Source organism: Phoca vitulina, unplaced genomic scaffold, assembly GCF_004348235.1.
Source record: "Phoca vitulina isolate PV1807 unplaced genomic scaffold, GSC_HSeal_1.0 scaffold25, whole genome shotgun sequence".
NCBI classification, from domain to species: domain Eukaryota; kingdom Metazoa; phylum Chordata; class Mammalia; order Carnivora; family Phocidae; genus Phoca; species Phoca vitulina.
In genome coordinates this window covers 19,173,692-19,195,355 of record NW_022589728.1, presented here as the reverse complement: position 1 = coordinate 19,195,355, position 21,664 = coordinate 19,173,692, and the positions used below count along the sequence as shown (strand labels likewise).

The 21,664-nt window shown below is 35.9% G+C and overlaps 1 protein-coding gene across 1 annotated transcript in view; it reads right to left on the bottom strand.

Moving 5' to 3' along the window:
* The window catches only part of PREX2 (phosphatidylinositol-3,4,5-trisphosphate dependent Rac exchange factor 2), a 285,562-nt gene that overhangs the window by 67,999 nt on the left and 195,899 nt on the right, over nucleotides 1–21,664 (bottom strand). The window contains exons 32-35 of the mRNA XM_032421606.1: nucleotides 21,434–21,651; nucleotides 16,492–16,594; nucleotides 10,304–10,447; nucleotides 2,077–2,191 (exon numbers count right to left, since the gene is read on the bottom strand). Of these exons, the coding sequence (XP_032277497.1) occupies nucleotides 2,077–2,191; nucleotides 10,304–10,447; nucleotides 16,492–16,594; nucleotides 21,434–21,651 (580 nt within the window). The remainder of the gene's footprint in view (nucleotides 1–2,076; nucleotides 2,192–10,303; nucleotides 10,448–16,491; nucleotides 16,595–21,433; nucleotides 21,652–21,664) is intronic.

Below are 21,664 nucleotides of genomic sequence, written 5' to 3'. Positions count from 1 at the left end.
TTGCAATTCTAGCCACACAGCAGAATCTCCTAGGGGACCTCTAGAGAATCTAATGGCCAGGCCTCATCCCAGCCCAGTAATAAAAGAAAATATTTTATGAAGACAACTGTTAACTAGAGCTGGACATTGAATCATATGAATAGTAGTTCTATAAACAGCTGGAAATAGAGGACACAGATGCTAGATGGACGGAGAAAAGTCATGATAGAAGGAAACTATGGTGCATGATTGGAAATGAGAGTACAGCATGACTGGAGCATAGGTGGAGAAGAGAAATCTTAGGTCAAGTCATAATAGATCTTTTTTTTTTTAAAGATTTATTTATTTATTTCAGAGAGAGAGCGTGTGAGCAGTGGGTGGGAACAGGGACAGAGAGAGGGGGAGAAAGCAGACTCCCTGCTGAGTGACAGGGGAGGGGGTGCTTCAAGCCAGGACCCTGAAATCATGACCTGAGCTAAAATCAAGAGGCAGAGGCTTAAGAGACTGAGGCAGTCAGGCACCCCAAGTCATGAAAAATCCTGACTGCCATGCTAAGGAGGTTTCGACTCCTTTTTGGGACAGTAAGAAATCACCAAATCCTTTGAGCAGGAGAGTAACACAGTAAGATGTGACTTAAAATTATTATCTGGAAGCAAAATCCCGAGTAGATTAAAACAACATGGGGTTCTTAGAAACAGGAGACGGTTAAGATGTGACAGCAATGGTCTAGACCTATTTTCTCAAACTGGAGTCCGGGGATGTGTTCTCAGGGCCCACATGTTCTATATAAATGTTTTAATTTTGTTTCCTTATTTCAAAGATAACCTAGGAATGTATTTGATCAGTTACAAAGGCCAGACTTGTCTTTTGTCATGATGGTCCTCAACTGAAGATTTTCACAACACTGGGCTTAAGCTTCTTCAGTCAGTGTTTCTTAGTCAGTGGACATACTAAGCATTCAGATTAACTATTTTGGTTTTCCCTGTGAAAGGGGTCATTACATGATACACCTTTGAGAAATAGTGATCTGGACGAGGTAATAAAATGGGGTTAGTCCCAGAGACATTTTAGTCAGATTCATCAGGATCTCCGACATTTTAGGAGGAAGAGAAAATGGGAAATCAAAAAGATATTGGGGGCTTTAAGGCTGAGAGCTTCACAAGTGATAAAATGATGGAACAGAGTAAAGCATCTAGAAAAGGGACAGGTTTGTGTGAAGCCGGGGGAGAAAGACAAAGCATTTGTAGTGAAAGAAAGCCTATCTATTGGTCATAACTACAAGAATGAGCACCTCCCTATATCAGGAATTTTAGGAATTAATTTATCCTCAGAGTTTAGCCATATTGTGGACAAAACCGAAAAATGTCACGAAAGTATTTTTGAATTATTAAGGCTTAAGGTAGAACAAGAACATTTTTCTTTCAAAAATAAAAGCTATAATCTGTAAGTAATTTAAAAAGATGACCTGTTCACAGAATAATTCATAAGGTAGGAGGGAGATATATATGCTAATGATTTGTCAAAAATTAAAGCTTTGAATTATAACACATTTCCCTTTCGAACTTACTGTGGCTAATTTTCCCTGCCATAGGGTCATTCTGCCAGTAACACTATTTTTAGAGAGGAAAAACAGCAAAATCCAAACATTAATATATGTATTTGAAAGTAGATATTTTTCCAAAATCAAGTAAATGCTGTGTCGTATCTTCTGTGTTAACCATATTCTTCTCTCTGTGTCAGGGTGCCAGGTGTTTAAAGGAACCTATTTTACTTACCCTTCATCTACTGCAACCATCTAGGGGACACCACTATAAAATATCTATGCTTTCTCCTCCCCCTGGAAATGGTCTAATAAATATTTAATTTTTGATCTTCTTCAGCAATTAAGACAATAGCACGAAAATTTTCCAAACATTTTTTTCTATTTTATTTTGTACTCATTGAATATTTGAAATAGTAAACCCTAAATAAAAAGACTTTACATCAAAAAGAGTATCATCATCAATCACTTAATAATGAGTATGTCAAAAACGCAATTCATCTACTCCTGCCAAAATATGAAAACTTACTTTTTTAAAAAATTGAACAATTACATACCTGAGCTTCTGGTTGTATTGCTTGACTTTTTCCAGTGAGGCTGCATTTATCTGGGCTTGAAATTCTTCCACCGAAACATTGTCTCTATAATAATATCCTTCCATGCTCTCCAGTGCTGTGTAAACAAGTAAATGTTCTCTTTCATGTGATTTCATAACTCAAGTTCTCCACATTTAGTGTAATCTTATTGATTATTAGTAAATGTATTTAAAACACTGACTATGACCACACATGCAAGAAACTATCTTTCACCAGTCCAGAAATGAATGAAAATCATTCCTCTCCTCTCAAAATAAATATCAAACATTTGGTGATTATATCGAGTGATATAATGAGGTATATCTAATAGGTAATTTCTAATTTAAACCGTCTTCTATTTTTAATGTATATACATGCACATATACATACATATATTATATATATACATACATATGTATGGGAGGCAGAACTGCGTATTAACCTACATAAGAGTAAAAAAGTTGAAATTGCTGCTCTCCATGTATACTTACATTCTCTTGCAGCTGCAGTTAAATTATGAAATATGAGTGTAATAAAATTGAAGTATAGATAATCTTAGAATACTACCCTTACTACAATGCTTAATTTAGTTAAAAATAAATAAGTATAAACATACATATATAACTCCCCATTAATTTTAAACATCTTTTGATTGAAATGGATTTCCTTCTTAACTAACATTTTTGGTTAAGTATTTTTTCCTTTAAACTTTATGTGATGGTACTTTTAACCTTTTGGAGAGGAAATGAATTACATGGAAGTGCCTAGAAATACAAGATCTCCTATGGAGAGGTTGCCAGGAACAGAAATGGCAATGGATCCAATTTGGAAATGTAAATTATTTCCCCTTGAAATTATTGCCACTATTAAGCCTCAATTTTCAGCAGATGATTTCAAAATTGATTAAAAAAATTAATCCTCTTTCAAAACTGCTAAATGCAATAGCTTTTAAACTAATAAGTTTCTTCAAATTGACAAAAACATCACCATTTTAGGGGCAAAAATAGAAAAGTCATTGCTAATTTTTTTTTATTATTTCCAGTTTTTATTAGAATTCCAGTTAATTAACATATAGTCTAATATTGGTTTCAGGAGTAGAATTTAGTGATTCATCACTTACATATAACACCCAGTGCTTATCACAAGTTCATTACTAATACTTGCTGGACTGTTTTCTTGACTAGTAAGATTTCTATAGCACTGAAGAAACAAAAAACCTTTTAGAGTATTGCTCAATTTGAAATAAAAAAATGGTATTATTGGCTTATAATTGAGAAAACCACTTATGGAAAATTAGAGAGATGCTTACTACATTTACTTCAGTACATGATATCAAATTTGTGGGCTTGTTTCAAGGATTGTTTGTTTACTCCTTATGACCTCTGCATTAATTAGAATATTTGTAACTGGTTCAGCAAGCTTCTGGTCCTGAATACATACAAGAAATAAAAGGAAGTCTTCCTGGTTAAACAACCCTCAAATAAATGCCACCTTCACTTCCATTAATGAGATGTTATTTGTGAGAGGCAAATATTCAGAGGATTCAGTCTATCAATAGTCATCCTTCAATGTGAATTCCTCTTACCAGTTGTAAAGCTAATAATGAAAGTCCTTGCATTGGAGTAAAACCACCAATTCACTCCTTATTAGCTGTATGACCTTAGCCATGTTAATTAAAATCCAAGATCCTCAGGTTCCTCATTTGTGAAATGGAAAATAAAAAAATAGTAGAGTACCTACTAATTATGATTCTTGGGAAATAATTAAATTAAATAACAGTATTAAGAGACCCCATGACTATTCCTTCCATTCATTGAATGTGTTTTATATATTAGGCAACACACCCAATGCCCTACAGGCATTATCTAATGCAATTTCCAGGAGATATAGATTTTGCGTAAGTGTGCTTAGCCAAACAGGAAGTTCTGGGAACTAAAGAGGAGGGTCCATACAAAGACACTTCAATTTGTGATTTAAAATCATAAAGACTGGAAGAACACTAGGAAGGAGATACAGGGAAATCGTGGTGAGGGGTGGAGTGGGGACAGATATGAAAACACCTGGGGTCTAATTTTTATAGAAGTCTTGATGACTCAGTTTTGGCCAGAATGTTCAGTCCTGCTCTAAAAGCTTGTTGCCACATAAAAACAGACTGACATTTTTATGACTTTCCTTGACAATATTTCCAAATTAACAACAGTTAAAATACATAATTACATAGAAATTTTTTTAAATGGGGAAAATGTCTAACAATCAGCAAAATGTTACGGCGCATGTGCAGGGCTGTGAGGAAATGAACAACAACAACAAAAACAGATGAGTTCTATATTTAAAAGTAAACTGTGTGGCAAAGAAGAGGAAAGAGAACAACATTCCTGATTTTAGATTAAGAGCTTGGTTATTTATCATTATAATACAAGAAAATGGGATAATATTTTACCAAATTCAATTTCTATACTCAGCAAAAGTAGGTTAAATATATAATGTCCAAATTTCCCAGTTTGGCTCTCAGCATTTTCTTGTCTAGTTTCCTTAATTCTCATCCAGATAATAGTATGTTTCTTAAAAGTAGTATTGACATTCTTGGTTGCATAAATATTTAATAGCATTTAATTAAAAGCAGTATTGAAAATACGATGAGTTTCTTTGTTTGCTTGTTTTCCTTTTACCACTTCTGAATTTGAGGAAGCAAATCATCCCAGCAAACTTAGGCAGTCAGCAAAAAAGAAAAACATAATGAATATTAGAGAAAAGTAAAGATTAAATTATTCTAAGACTGAAAATGAGCTGCATTTCCACTCACTCAAAATACCTTTCAAGGTTTTTCCAAGAAAGGGATTGATCAGGAAAAATACAGAATATCTGAAGAATAATTTTAAGAATAGTTTCAATTAACTAATACTCTTTCCTGATAGCATGATGACACTTTAATGGTTAAATCAAACAAGACATCTGCACTGGTGACGGTTGGTCAGAATTCAGAAGAACTGGTCACAATTTCTGTGAGGAAAGCAAGTTTTATCAATCCAAATGTGACCAGTATGTTGGAAAAGTTGTGCTGCCTTTTAAAGAGGGGTGGGTTCACATGTTCATAGACTGACTCTAACATTTAGGAAATCTCAATTCTGGGAACTGTTCCTTCTTTTATAAAAAGCTATTTAATGCTTCAATTTCAAATACAGTATAAAATCCGAAGGGAAAACGAAGGAATTCATCTTTTAAAGGACCTAAAGTAGAGTTTTGCAAAACCTCAAAATAAAAAATAAATACTTGAATGAGGGAACCTTAGAAAATGACAATGTTTATCACAAAATGTTCCCTTTTGTTTAAAAGAGAGAACGCTCTATACTGGATTTTTTTTTTAAATTAAAAAAAGTAATAGAAGAGAAAATGCTCAAGTTTCTGGTTGATTTTAATTATTCTCTGAGAATAGAAAGACAACTTAAAGAGGTAAGAGTTAGGATTTATCACTTCTGGTGCCAGCTCTTTTCATAAAGGCAGAAAAACAAATATACACAAGAGTGTGTTTGTGGAGAAAGGACCAGCATCGCATGTCCTAGTTAGTGTAAGGAAAACCATCATAAGAGACCCAAGGAACAGGTGCCTAACAATACAAAGAACAGATACCATATTCCAGGACACAGTGCAACTAAAATCAAAGACCTTTAATGATGCCACACCCCTAATAGGTAGAATACATGGGTCCAGTAACCAAGGGTGGAAGCAGAAAGGTCCCTGCTTAACATCTGTTGAGGGCTGAATTGTGTCCTCCAAAAAGATACGACAAACGTCCTAACCCCTGGTAGCTACAAATGTGACCTAAGTTTTATATAGGGTCTTTGCAGAGCCATCAACTTAAAATGAGGTCATACTGGATTAGGGTGGGCCCAAATCCAATGACTCATGTTCTCCTAAGAAGAGGGAAATCTGGACAGAGATACAAAGACAGACCCACAGAGGGAGGAAGGTCGTGTGAAGACAGAAGCAGAGACTGTGATTACTCTGTCACAAGCCAAGGAATGCCAAGGACGGCTGGCAACCACCAGAAGCTAGAAGATAAGGAAGGATTCCTCCTTAGAGCCTTCCAAGGGAGCATGGCCTTTGGGCATCTTGATTTCAGATTTCTAGCCTCCAGAAGGATGATAGACAAATTTCTGTTGTTTTAAGCTACCCAGTTTGTGGTACTTCGTTATGGCAGCTCTAAGAAACTAATACGACATCAGTCCCAGTGCCTCACTTGGGGATGTGTGCTTCCCATCCCTGAAACTCTGGCTCCATGGGTTTAAAATGTCCTGATCACCAAAGAGGCACACTTTCCCTAGGAGACAAGGCAGAGGTCCCACTGAATGTAAACTATGGTTGCCACCAGGGCATTGAGGGCTCCTTGTGCCAAGGCACCCAGGAAGAGCAATCACCATCTTGACAAGGCTAGTGGACCCTGATCATGGTAAGGAAGTAGGGCTATTGTTACATAATGAGGGCAGGAAGGAACGTGTTTGGCACCCGGTGAATCCATTCAGGTCCCTCTTGGTACTTCCCTTGTCCAGATTTGATGGTAAATGGACAAATGCAGCAACCCTGTCCTGAGAAGGGCAGAATGAACAGGGGGATCAGGCTGCTTGGGGATGTAGGTCTTAGTCATGCCACTGAGACTGGAAGGTTCAGGCTGAGAGCAAGGCTGATCTACAACAAATACAGAAGAGGGAAGATGAGCATCTGTTGCAGCCCCAAACCAGCTACAGCAGCAGGGGCTACGGCTTGTGCCCTTACCATGCTTCTTCTAGATTATCTCCCCAGGAAGGGAGCCCATCAGAGTCATGAAGGAGACGCTTCTAGTCTTGACTTGAATGGATCTAAGGGTACAAGGTATGGATCATGGCAGGTCGCCCACTTGGATCTCCTTCCAGAAAGGATGGGCTTATTGCCTAGCTGTTGGGATTCCTAGAAGATATCCCTCAGCTGTCTGCTCTTTAGGGCATCTTCAGTCTTTGCTGAAGAAAACTGTCCCACCCAAATCAAATCTCCTAGGGGCAGCCTGCATCCTAATGACCTAACAATGCAGAAGTGAAAACACCCAGCTCCCTTGCCCTGGCTCCCCCAAATCTAGAAGTGTCAAGCCTTTGTGAAATGGATTATCTAATTAAGCAAAGATTAACTGGATAATTGCACAGTGTTTCATAATCCACATTGACCTGTGCTTTCTCACTCCCGTGGACCTTAGAGTCACCTGCAAAACTTCTAAAATATACTGGTATCTGGACCCTATGTCCCAGAGATTCTGACTTAATCAGTTTGGTGTGGGACCAAGCATGGGTATTTTCTAAGACCTCCCCAAGGTGATTAATGTGTAGCCAGTATTGAGAACCACTGAGAGACAGCATGAAAACAAGCCCATGGGGAGTGGGTGGAGGAAGTGACCTTGAATATCTATCCTCCTTACTCCCATTTTCACACAGTTTATAGTCACTTGCTTTATCTCACCAAGGGCTTGGGGATCCCCACAGGGTTAATTCCCTGATCTGTAGGAAATACTTACAGAAGACCGCTTTTGTCTGATCTTCACCTTCTAGCATTTTGGTTATGCTCTGTGCTGACTTTCCTGTCTGGCTGCTTCTGTGATCTTTACCTTGTCAATCTGTACTTGTTCTGTTTGCCTAGATTCCTGTTCTCCTGTAGGTCTGGCCTTCAGTGACACATGTTCCCTAAAGTGTATCCTACTTGCCTCTGGCACTGGGATTCCTGATCTCACAGCTGGAGCCATCTCTGCAGGGTGCCCCCTCAGTTCCTGTGCCCTTCTATGCGGAAGGGTCCATTCAGGCAAGAAAAATGGGAAGAAAGCAGTACATTTGCTTCCTGTTCCAAGTACATGATGTAACAGACAACTTTATAAGGGCTGACATAAATAGTTTTCCCAGGAGCCTTTCAAATTCATCTCATTTTTCTATTTTTTTTTAAATATTTGCCAGCAAAGACCCATGTATATATGTACACCTAAAACTAAAACCCTTTGAGTAAACGTTCATCTCCGGAATAGACACCATTTGGAGTCTCTTCATTTACCACCACGTTACCAGATTACCAGATGGTTATCTCTACTCAAGCTAGGGCTGACTTTCTTGGGCTTCTCTCATTCTGATGAATAGTAAGAGTGAGTAATAATGAATCCTCATGGGAGTCTGATGAGTGCAGAGGAACTTCCGCAACCCTCTAAGGAAGCAGCCTTATCACTGCCACCGTGCTAATGAGACAAGCTGTTTCCCAGTCTTCTTTCCCTCTCTGTGACCTCAACTGCAGAAGTCTTTCCACTCTGGCTTGCTCACATTTTATTGCTGTGTGAATATTAAAAACTAATGTTAGCAACAGTTTTTCTTTACATTTTGTAAAGTGATATTGTATTCACTAAAATAATATATAGTTAGGGGTTTTTTAAAAATTAGCTTTAGCCACAATTATAAAATAAGGTTACTTGGAAAATACTCTCCCTTTTCCTATGAACATTTGCTGCTGAGTATGAATATTCAGCTATTTATGGCTGATGTGTCACAAATGTAATAATTTTTTTGAAGAGATGCAAAATGCCATCTGTCATCTCAGTCATGATTTCAAAGACAGAATTTTTAAAAAAGGGAGATAAAGGAGAGGAAGTGAAGAATCTTTAATAACTGTAAATTCTGATTAAACCCTATAAAAGTTAACATTCCAGATCAGCACCCTTCTCTGTCTTCTAAAACTATCTATCTGTGTAATGGCTTTTAACATATTTTAGGCTAACTGTTCTCCTAACATAGTTCCAAAGGTCTATTTTTGCTGTTTCCTCTTTTTTTTCATTCCTTTACAGAATCTTGTATTACCTTTCTTTTCCAAAGAAAAATGAAAATAACTTCTAATAACTCCTAAGATCTTCTTTGCACCTGACATTTTCCTCTGATGAAATGTATTCTTACCAAGTATCTGTTTGAGGTAGTCATTGTTTTCAAACCTTGGCAATTGAAGGAAGGGAAATCTATCTTAGAATTACAATAATATGCATATGGTACAAGAATTTTCACTTGGCAGTGGATTTTGATTTCATATGCCTGTCTGTTCTTCAGTTACAGAGATTGATTTTATTCCTCTACTCTTCTCATTTTTTTATTAGAATATAAAAATTCCACAGCAAAACCATTGCAGTTCTTGAAAACTCCACAGAAGAAGGTATGAAATGCTCTGTGGAATTGCTCAGAGAAATTGATATAATCTTGTGGCCACAGCATGAGTTAAAAAAAGATATCACAGACCAGAAGAAACTACACTAGAATAATCTGGACTTCTGATCAATTTGAGGCTGCATTTGTGACCCCAGAAATAAAAAAATCCAGGACCTTCCCTTGGAAACCAGTTCACCACAAGAATCTTCCTACTCATGTTAAACTCAATTTCTTCTATTGCATTAAAACTCATTGTTCATTTGTCAAAACAAAAATTTTTTTATTTACAAAAGGAATCTATTTTTACTAACCAAAATCACATAATGCAGAAAAACTCAAAGAATAAAAAAATCATCATCAATTTAATCACCCAATGATACTGAAAACACTCTATGTACATTAAGTATGTTTAAGATAATGGATTACATTATCTATAATATAAATTCTTTTTTGTAACCTGCATGTGTATATTGTCAAATTTTTTCTATCTCATAAAATATCTTTAGCCATATAATTTTAATGACTCTCCCATAATTTATTTAAGCCAAATTAATTTATCTTTACTATTTCAGCCACTTAGGTCTTGTTTCCCCATTGTAAATACTTAAAGTCCTACTTAATAAACATTTAAACCTTATCTTTTTTTTTAAAGATTTTATTTATTTATTTGACAGAGAGAGAAAGAGAGCGAGCACAAGCAGGGGGAGCAGTAGAGGGAGAGGGAGAAGCAGGCTTCCCGCTGAACAAGGAGCCTGATGTGGGGCTCGATCCCAGGACCCTGGGATCATGACCTGAGCCGAAGGCAGATGCTTAACCATCTGAGCCACCCAGGTGCCCCTTAAACCTTATCTTATTGTTTCCTTAATAAACATTCCCAGAAGTAAATATATTACCTAGGTACTATGAAGGAATTTTTGAATTAATGGAAAAAAATCCCCACGATGGTAACAATTACATGTATTTTAAAAAATCAATAGAGATAAAATAATTTAAGTACACGTATAAAAAGGAAAGCAGTTTACCTTGCACAAAAAGTACGGGGTGAATTTTAAACCCTCCTCCATTTTTCAAACGTTGAGGCAGTTGTTCAAAATGATAACTATCAACGTAGAAGTAAACTTTCAGGGCCTGCCGGCTCCCCTCTGCTTGATAAGTAAGAGGAACATCTAAAATGACATTTAATGTTACATTATTTCCAAAAATCAGGATATGTTATAAAGTATATTTGTTAACTTTTTAAAAAATCTTGAAAATCACTAGAAACTAATATATTAAAAGTACCCATGTATGTCAAGTTCAGGTTAGGCAAACTTGCTATTCAGTGAAAGAGTATTAAATCAGATTCTTATTAGCTAAAGCAACAGATTTATTACCGTACCATATATAAAATTCTACAATAGGAAACTTTGTTATACTTTGACATGCCATATGTCTCACTTAACTAAATGAGAAGTTTAGTTACACATGGTTTGGAATCAGAATCTCCCAGGGCATCTGCCTCATTCATATTTTAGTCAAAATGAGTCCTTGGGGTATAATTCCTAAGTAGTGTACAAGAAATTGGGTACATAGCAACCATTATCAAAATTAGCATGGGTTTTGCAAGTTCCATTCTCTGAGCATGAGATCAAAAGTGTATTACCTCTGTTGATGCCCTACAGTCATTAGAAATTATCTGTCCAAATTCTTTTAGTTTTCACAAAGATCCTGAATTTAATTACTCAAAAACAAAAAATTAAAAAAAACCCCAACCCCCAAAAACAACCAACCTGAAAAGCTACAATGCTGTAGGAGTATTTCACAGTGCTATCATAAATCCTTTTCATTTTATGTCACTTATCCATGACAAATAATTTCCAGTTCATTAAAAAAGCTAGAATAGTCATATTAACCAATTAAAAATTAAGGCAAAAATATAGTAGACATTTAATACATGTTCTTGACTCAATATTTGTTAGTCCTAACCTGCTTCTTAAATAAAATTATTTGTAAAAGCAGAGTTCAAGGTTAAATACCATTAATGAACAGAGATTCCAGGTTTCTTATTAAATATATCTAATTATGCATATCAATAGCAGAGGTATTGTATTAACATCCACAGGTCTCTTTTATGTCATATAATAATGCTTATTTTATTTTTGTTTCTATATTTTTAAGGGAGGTATAAAGGATTTTGGTTTAGGAAAGAGAATACATTTCTCAATTGAAGAGTTGGAAATTAACTGGATTTTAATGACTGGGAAAATTCTTTTTTCCCTGGCTCTATAATAAAGAAAAAGGATGCCTGGACACTAAAGAAAATCCCTATGTGTATATACTAAGTATTTGTATATTTGAGTTCCCTTTTTCATGCAGTATCTTTCATTTATATTTCAATTTTTAAAATTCCGTTCCTTTATCTTTTGGCACCAAGGTGGCCAATCTCTGTTATCAAATGGATAATGTTTTTGAAAGGAAAATAATAATGCAGCAGTTGGAGTTCTGTATTATAGGACTAACAAAGAACAAATAAAAATGCTCTACCAGGACCTAAGAAACTGAAAATGACCGAACATTATCAAGCATATTAAATTTCAAATGAAGTTAAAACTAAGAGGGAAAGAATGAAGACTTTCAAAATAATTGGTATACCTATAAAAGTGCATAATAATGTAGAGCTGAAAATTGCTGCCTTTTATTTATGGAAATTCATCTGCTATGAAAAACTTGATGATTAGGACTATGTAATGATTTAAGGCTTCAAAAACATTATTGCACGAGGAAAAGGTCTCTGGTTCCACCCTACAGAGAGATTCATTCTAGAAAGGAGTTTCAACAGCGGCATCCCATCCCTGTAAGCAGGGCTCTCCATCACTGAATGGGCCCATGAGTTTGAAAATAAGTCTCTAGGAAGTTGTTAGTTCCCTTTGCCTAAATTGCTCTTCCTTGACCCTCTGCAGGGTTGGGTCTTGCTGGTCCTTTGGATTTCAGCTTAAAAGCTACTTCTGCTGAGAGCCCTTCCCTGTTGACCCCTTAAAAGGCCACCTTATCCTCATTCATTATGCATTGCTTATTTCCTGCAGAGGATTTATCATGAGCCTAATCATCTTTGTCATTGATTCCTTATTTGTTTTCTCCCAAGTAGGTTGTGAGCTACATGAAGATAGGGATATGTCTGTCCTATTCACCATGGCATCTGCAGTTCCAGGCGCAGTGCCTGGCCCATTTGGAAAGAGTGGAAGCTCAAAAATATTCATTCCCCTAATCATTATAGTAAAATTACCTGCATCACCATAAAAGGGTGGGAAGATCAGCAATCATATTATTCTCCAAAAACATGAAGATTTTCCATAAAATATATTTAGTTTTATACAACCTAATCATTTAGCTCACTTACTGCTCCTTCACTAATTACATAATATGGCATAGGAAGGATCTGGTACTTTCCCTATACTGTAGGGGGTTACCTTGCCACTTTGTGTCTCTCACTAGTTTCTAAGTTGCAACAACAGGGTCTTTATTTAGTCACTACTATATCTCCAGAACTTAGTTCAGCATTTGGTATGGTGTATATACTTAATAATTATTTCTTCAAAGAAAATAAAATGTCTTCAATCCAGATATTTGAGTTCTACTTGCCTGGCATGCCATATTTCTTCCAAATCTCATTATTCTTTAATGCAAAAAATATGATGATGAGAAATGTTAAATACAGCTTTTTAAAAATAATACAGAGTAATAAAGTGAGGAGGATGGACTCAAGTATTTACTGAATACCACCATGAGCCTCACATAATGCTAGAGACTTTCAAATACATTATCTTGTTTAAGCCCCATGAGTCAGGGAAAGCTAGTACTCTCATGTTTGTGGATAAGAGGGGTGCAGGGTTGGAACTCAAGTTTCTTATCTTCAAAACCAGTGTTCTCTTTCTATCTTCATGCTTCCTCCCCTCTGTACTCGTACTGGGTCCTTCCCTCAAAGACATGCAGCCAAAGGAGTCTTCACTACAGTGATGCAAATGAATTTGTCAATCTGACACCTCTTCTTCTAAGCTTACAGAAAGATCAAATCACATGCAATTAATAATAAAGCTCTAGTTTCCTTCCACCACTTCAACAGGATGTGATGAGACTTGGGTATTGAAAAATTCTCTTCTTTCCTGAATCAACTTAAAAGGATAACTATACTCCTGTCATCACAAAACTTGCTTGGAATATCTGATAGTGTAGCATTGCAAGTGACCTTTCACTAGGGATCTGTTTTCACAGAAGTTGAGGTTAACCTTTGGGGAAATACTTAAAAATATATACGAATTTTTATGTTCATCACAGATATATGCGCATTTACATATTAATATTACTTACATGGTCTTAATTATTTAATCTTTAATATTTATTATATTTTTCAATGTGCTGAAATTAAATCTCTCATGGTAGCTACGCAATAAGTATTTTATTGAGCTTATAACATGGACCCCTTGCTTGCTTGTTCAACAGACCACTCACCAGTAATGTCATATTTGAACAATGGAAAACAGTACTCCTGTGAGCTTACGGCTCCTCAAGCAAAATTTAAAAGGAAAAACAGGTTATATTGTGAAAATAGAATTTCTCTGCCTTTGGCAAAATTATGCCTACATTATTAAAGTAAATGAAAATATGTTCTATTTTATACATGCCCACAGAAGACCATACAACTTACTCAAATAATATTATCCTTATCAATTAATCCCCTTTACCAAGTTCTCCCTTGAATATAACCTAAATCCTTAACGTTGTAATTCATATTCTCATTCTCTCTCATTTGTCAGTGAAGATGAAACTTTAATAAAATTCTGTTCTCTCTACCTTCATAATTTAATACATACAGAATCAACTTTTACCATCCCCACAGCTACCCTCAAGGTCAAGTCGCTGTCATCTTTCAACCTGGGCCACTGAAGTAGCTTCCTAACTGGTAGTTCTGCTTCTGTCCTTGAGCCCAACAATGCTCTATTCAACACAGCAGTCAGAGGTAGCCTTCAATATGTAAGCCAGATCATGTCGTTCCTCTGCTCCATGGCTTAATTAGAAAGGCAAAGTCCTTTCAATGGTCTGGCTGCCTCTCTGTTCTCATCCCCTGCTCTTTCACCTCACCCATGCTGCCCCAGTCACACAGGCCTCCTTGCTATCCTGAGAGCATGCTACACCTGTTCCCACCTCAGAGTCTGGAACACCCCTCTTCCAAATACCTCTCCACCCCTTTAGGTTTTTGCTCTCCTTTTTGGTAAGGCTTTCCTAGCTTGTTAAATATTTGCAACCTCTCACCTGCCCCTGCATTGTTATCCTTTGTTCTCTTCTATTTCCTCTCATACATTCATATTATTGTCTTCTAGTTTATGATCAAATTAAGTTATTTATGTTGCTTATTATTAATCTCTCCCCACTTGAATATCAGCTCCAAGAGGGATATGTTTGCTTAGTACTCTCCTGTATCCAACACCTAGAATAGTGCTTGGCCATAAGTAGGCATTTAAGAAATTTTGATGAATGAATGTATGCTTATCATTCTTAAATCAGATTAAATGATTATTTAATGATTTAAATGAATATTGGGTTCCTACTTATCATTCTATACATTAGGAATATGAAAATAAATAAGAACCTTTCCCAGCCCTGAAGAAGCTCACATTTGCTACCTTATGTAATACATAGGACCCTCACACTTCCAAAAAAAACAAGAAATAGAAAAATAACAAACTGCTAAAGATTTCTTGGGTTGATAGATACATTTTAAACCTATTCATGATAATGTTGAAATGGTAGATAAATGATAACTCACAGCAAAGATATAGAGATTAAAGCCTAGATATTTCTATTTCTCTGAATGTATGCTTCTAAAATATTCCATTTGTTAGGCTTAACGATGGCAAAAGGCAAAATTGAAGGGTTACTTTTCAATCCTTCAATTCCATTCAAAAAGTAACTTCTTTGCAACATTAGTTACAACTATGTTCTGTTGAAATTCTCTCCTTTATTCTTAACACTGTTTTTCCTCCTATTTTTGTAACCATAAAACCATTTTTCCTACTGACTGTATACACTTAATTGATATTTATTCATTCATTTCCTTGAAAAAAAAATACTGCCTTTTTCATTACACTCTCTTGGGTGCTGGAGATATGACAGCAAACAAGACAGGAAAGATTTTGCCATCTTGGAAACAGAACAGGATGAATAAATGAATCAAGACACTTAATATAATTATATTTATACACATTAAAATTTGACACTCAGATGTAATGATTGTCAATTTCCATTGTTAAGCTAGGGAAAATGGAGAATATATGTTTACACCTTCTGAATTATAAATTTTATCCATTATTGTCAAATCAAATAATTATGTCTTTCTTGATTGGTTTACATCTAAATTTTACACAATGTGAACGTAACTTAGGTTTCCTCTCTTTCTTCTTGGCCCTAAATACTTGTATTCATTGCCTGCTAATACATTCTCTACAGGATCAATTGAAATAAGAAAGGAAAACTCAATTCAGTCAGTTTTGCTATATAATATTTATATATTTGCATAAAATCTTGAAGGCCATTGAGTTTATCCACTATAGCCAGAAATATTAGGGCAGTCCTTTTATCAAAAAAAATTGACATGAAAAAAGCAGCAGAAAGGACAAATATTCTATGGTCCCACTTATGCAAAGTACTCTAGACACCTGCATAGAGACAGAAGGTAGAATAGAGGTTACTATGGACTGGAGGAGGAAGAATGGGGAGTTATTGTGTAATGAGTATGCAGTTTCTGTTAAGTAGGATGAAAAAGTTTTGAAGATGGGTGGTGGAAATGGTTGTACAACATTGTGAAGGTACTTAATGCCACTGAATTGTACATTGAAAACTGGTTAAATGCTAAACTTTATCATTTATATATTTTATCACAGTAACAGGGAAAAAAAAAAAATCTTGACTAGAACAAAATTTTGATGCACACACTCAAGAAAAGTTTTGGAGGCCAAACTAATAGATGAAAATAAAAGCTTAGAATTATCTATAGATTTAAATTATATATATTTTCTATCACTTCCACAGTTGGTTATTATTATTTTCCCCTAAATATAATATTTTATATAAAACAATTTGAACTATATATCAAATATATTAACATCAAAGTTATGCCATATGTTGTTTGATGCCAAAAAAATTCTATGAAACACCTATGAACCATTTAACTACTTACTTGCAACCAGTGGTTCCTCTTCTGATGGTTTAAAGTAAAAAGAAACTTTTTCCAAATCAAATAGTGCAACGAGTGTATCTTCTAGCATGGCTTGTTCATCTGTCTAAAAGGAAAGGAAACAATACATGATATGATAGAATTGTATAGGATAGACTATAACATAACATCACATCACCAGACCTTAAGTAGCTTCACTTGTGTTTTATTTACATGCAAACCAAATTACCAACACTTATCTAAGAATTTACTGCCTAAAATGAAATTAACAAATCCCTCAAAGTTACAAGTCTCTTTTATAGTTTTAGATTTTTCTTTTTCTAGATTATCTAAATGGTTCTACACAACTTTTCAGTCTATTTTGTAGCTCGATTCAAACCATATTGATTTTTTAAAATTTTATTATGTTATGTTAATCACCATACATTACATCATTACTTTTTGATGTAGTGTTCCATGATTCATTGTTTGCGTATAACACCCAGTGCTCCATGCAATAAGTGCTCTCCTTAATACCCATCACCAGGCCAACCCATCCCCCCACCCCCTCCCCTCTAGAACCCTCAGTTTGTTTCTCAGAGTCCATCCTCTCTCATGGTTCGTCTCCCCCTCCGATTTCCCCCCCTTCATTTTTCCCTTCCTACTATCTTTTTTTTTTTTTTTTAACATATAATGTATTATTTATTTCAGAGGTACAGGTCTATGATTCATCAGTTTTACACAATTCACAGCGCCCACCATAGCACATACCCTCCCCAATGTCTATCACCCAGCCATCCCATCCCTCCCACCCCCCACCACTCCAGCAACCCTCAGTTTGTTTCCTGAGATTAAGAATTCCTCATAATGATTTTTAACATTTACAAAAAAATGTGTATACAATAAGCATCTATCTGCCTCTAAACTTCTATAATCTTAAAAATGTAACAGCTAAAAGGCAAGAATATCATTTTATTGAAAAGCTACAGTACATAGTTGCCATCCTGTTTATAATAATAAAAGCAATTTGCATGTATGCAATGATTTTTCTTCCAAAGATCTTGGGGACAAGAATCATTTTTATCTTACTTGCCTTTATAGGGCCTTAATCTAAAATCCTGTGACTATGCAATCTGATTTGTTTTAATCACTCCTTTCATTCTAACAGCATGTTATTTTACAGCTGAGGCAAGTAAGGCCCAGACGTGGTAACAAGTTCAGTGCATGTCTCAGCAATGTTATCTTTCTAGTACTACCTTCTGGCCTTCCTATTAGCAGTTTTGTGCATGAAGAAAGAATTATTAGCCTTATCATACACAGCGTATCTTTTAAATGTAACATTTGTTTCCTTAAGAATATCAATGATCCTTTTAAATAATGATTTTAACATGCTTTAATATACATTTTTTTTAAGTAGGCTCCAACCCCAGTGTGGAGTCCAACCCAGGGCTTGGACTTATAACCCTGAGATCAAGACCTGAGCTGAGATCAAGAGTTGGATGCTTAACTGACTGAGCCACCCAGGCACCCCACTTTATATACATTTTTAAAAGTTGCCATAAGCTTATAGCCATATTTTTCGGGCCGCATGAACAGAGGGTGAAGGAGATAGTAAAGAATGCCCATTGTGTGAAAAAGAATCACCAAGGCAACCCCAGATCCCAAAGATCTATAGCATGGAAACCAAAAAATTAAGACAATCATCACCTTTGCACCCTGGTTTGGTACTTAATGCAGTATATGGTACACAGTAAGTGCTGGAAAAATGTTTAGTGAACTGTTATTTTTTTAAAGTCCATTGAAGTAAGCAAGAGTATATGCCATGAACCTGGAATAGGAAGGACAGGACTGAAGAATCAGTATCTTCCCAATTAGGAAGAATACATACAAAGAAGAGATGTCCCAAACAGGTGGGCCCCTGGTTGCTATAGTGCAAGCCATGACGCTTCAGCAGGTGTGGCTAAAGTGATACCCAGGTGACTATGGATTGTGCTCAGATCAGGAACACACACACTCCCGGCTCCTGCAGCTCCCAGAGAACCTTCCACACTTTTTATGCACTTCTTACCAGAGGCAGACAAAATATGGGTTTCTTTGATTTTTTTTTAAAGCAACTTTGGATTTTTTATCAAATCTTTAAATGAAGTTAAGGGTTTCAAAAGACTAAGAAAAAAACAGTTTCTTGAGATGTAATTCACATACTATAAAATTCACCATTTAAAGTGTATAGCGTAGGCGTTTTTAGTATATTCACAGAGTTGTGCAACTAACACCATAATCTAATTTTACTATATTTGCACCACCCTACAAAGGAACTCCATACCACTAGTATTCATGCCCCACATCCTTTTCCCCAGTCCTGGGCCCCAGGCAACCATTAGTCTACTTTCAGTCTCTGAAATTTGCTTATTTCACATATAACATAATAATGGACCCAGATAATACGTGGTCTTTTGCAACTGGCTTACTTCACTCAGCATAATGTTTTCAAGGTCCGTCCATGTTGTAGCATGTGTCAGTATTCCAATCTTCTTTTATTGCTGAATAATATTCTATGGTATGTCTGTACCACAACTCATTTATCCAATTAGCAACTCATGGACATTTGGGCTGTTTCTACTTTTAAGCTATTATGAATAATACTGCAAAGGATATCTGTGTACAAGTTTTTGTGCAAAAGTTTTCATTTCTCTTGGATATTACATAGTAGTAGTAGTTTAATCAAGTGCTGGGACTTTTACTTTAAATTTAATTTTGTTTGAAATCCCAAGGAATGGGAGAAAATATTTGTAGTTTATATATCTGATAAGTGACTTATATCCAGACTCTAGAAGGAATTCTTAAAACTTAAAACAATAAAAAGGCAATTCAATTAAAAAGCACACAAAGGATTTGAATAGGTGTTTCTCCAAAGAAGATGTAAAATGGCCAAAAATCCCATGAAAAGATGATCAACATCATTAGCCACTGGGGAAATGCAACTCAAACCTGCAGGGAGATACTGTGACACTTGTGAGGTGGATAGCTATAAGCCAATAGATGATCATAAGTGTTGGTAAGGAGAAACTGTAACCCTCATACATTGCTGGTGGGAATATAAAATAGTACAGCCATTTTTAAAAATTTCATATATATATATTTTTAATTTGAGTATAGTTGACACACAATGTTACATTAGTTTCAGGTGTACAACATAGTGATTCAACTTCTCTATATGTTATGCTATGCTCGCTGCAAGTGTAGCTACCATCTGTCACCATACAACACTATTACAATACCATTAACTATATTCCCTATGCTGTGCTTTTTTAAATTCTTCCTTATGCTGTGCCTTTTATTCCCATGACTTATTCATTCCACAACTGGAAGCCTGCATCTCCCACTCCCCTTTATCCATTTTGCCCATCCTTCCCTTTGGCAACTGTCAGTTTGTTGTGGTATTTATAGGTCTGATTCTATCTTTTGTTTGTTTATTCATTTGTTTTGTTCTTTAGATTCCACATGTAAGTGAAATCATATGGTATTTGTCTTTCTCAGTCTGACTTATTTCACCTAACATTATACCCTCTAGGTCCATCCATGTTGTCACAAATGGCAAGATCTCATCTTTTTTATGCCTGAGTAATATTCCTGTGTGTGTGTGTGTGTGTACACAGCGTGTGTGTGTACTGTACATCATATATCCATTTGTCTATTGATGGACACTGAAGTCAGTGTAGCCATTCTGGAAAATAGTATGGCACTTCTTCAAAATGTTAAACACAGAATTTCCATATTACCCAGAAATTCTACTACTAGTAGATTAAACAATGGCAGTTTTAAAGTAGGAGTAGAATAGGAATGAAGCCTCATTCATTCACTCATTCAACAGACACTTCATGCTACCATGTGTTAGGAAGTGGCCTTCCTATCTTACGTAATTTCTATTTGATAAGAAATGATTAATTAATATTTTTTAAATTTTAAAGCATTTCCAAAAGTGCCTTATTTCAAAATCTTCATTAGTTAAACCTTCGTAGTTTTACTGGCAACCAAGTAAGAAACTGATCACTAACATGGAGCGCGTAGTCTTTTCAAAAGCATCTGTTTCTCTGAAGTACACGGAGGTAGACTTCCTTACCTTTCATTCCAGAACCTTTTATGACTGTGCAATTCTGCAATTACCTCCCTATCCTCATTATCATTGCAGAAAAGCACTTTGATATATAAAGTCACATACATCTGTTTAAAAACTCAACCGTTACTTGGTAGCCACATATTCTGTGTGTAATTTAATGGGTGACACAGCATCTCATGTTTAAAATCACGATTCTATTTAATGAGCTCCTTAAGTGTATATATAAAGAGTGAACATATTTGCCTTAAACATCATGACAACTATCAGAACCACAAAAAGGATATGTTAAAAAACCACTTTCATTTGTCAAATATTTTGAGATACTTTCCTCATAGGCACTGTGGGAGATGGATGCATAAATATGGAATATTCTTAGATTTAACAGGACAAACATGCATAGAAAGAAAGGAAATAAAATCGTTGAACATACACAAATTTTAAACAGACTGTCAGACAGTATGGCATGCAAGTTGTCAGATATTGTCTATCAAGCATTCTCCCAACATCAACCTCAGTGGGAGCTTGGGTTTCATGGCAGGCTGTTTCTTCTGGACTGGAAATAAGGAACCACAGCAGAAAGACCCTCTTCCCTCTGATGATCTTTCTCAGTCAGTGCTTAGGGATACAGGAATTAGTAACAGATGGAGGCTTTCTCAGCTTGTAGCAGCCAGAGAGCAAATAAAAATCAGGAAAGAAGGAATACCTTCTATCTACTTACCCAAATCATATTTGCCCCTGGCAAATGCATTCTTTTCAAGTAGCTGACTGCTGACACATAATGAATAACCACTTCTTATTTGGGAGTATGTTACAACGTATGTTCCAGTGGTAGGCATTGTGATTCCTTACCAGGTTTGGCGACAGGAGTGACTGGAAGTGAAAAAGAACACCTGCATTCGCTATCTGGTCCAGCCACCTTCTGCTGGCTTCTCCCGTGTCCATCTCATTGTCTTTGCTGTTGTCAAACATCTGGTTTAAGGCTGCCATGAGCTGCTCAGAGAAGGCACACACGGTGGCCACAAGACTTTGGCAGAAAACCATGTCTCTTCGGAGTTGTGTCTCACTGTCTGTAAGCCAGGA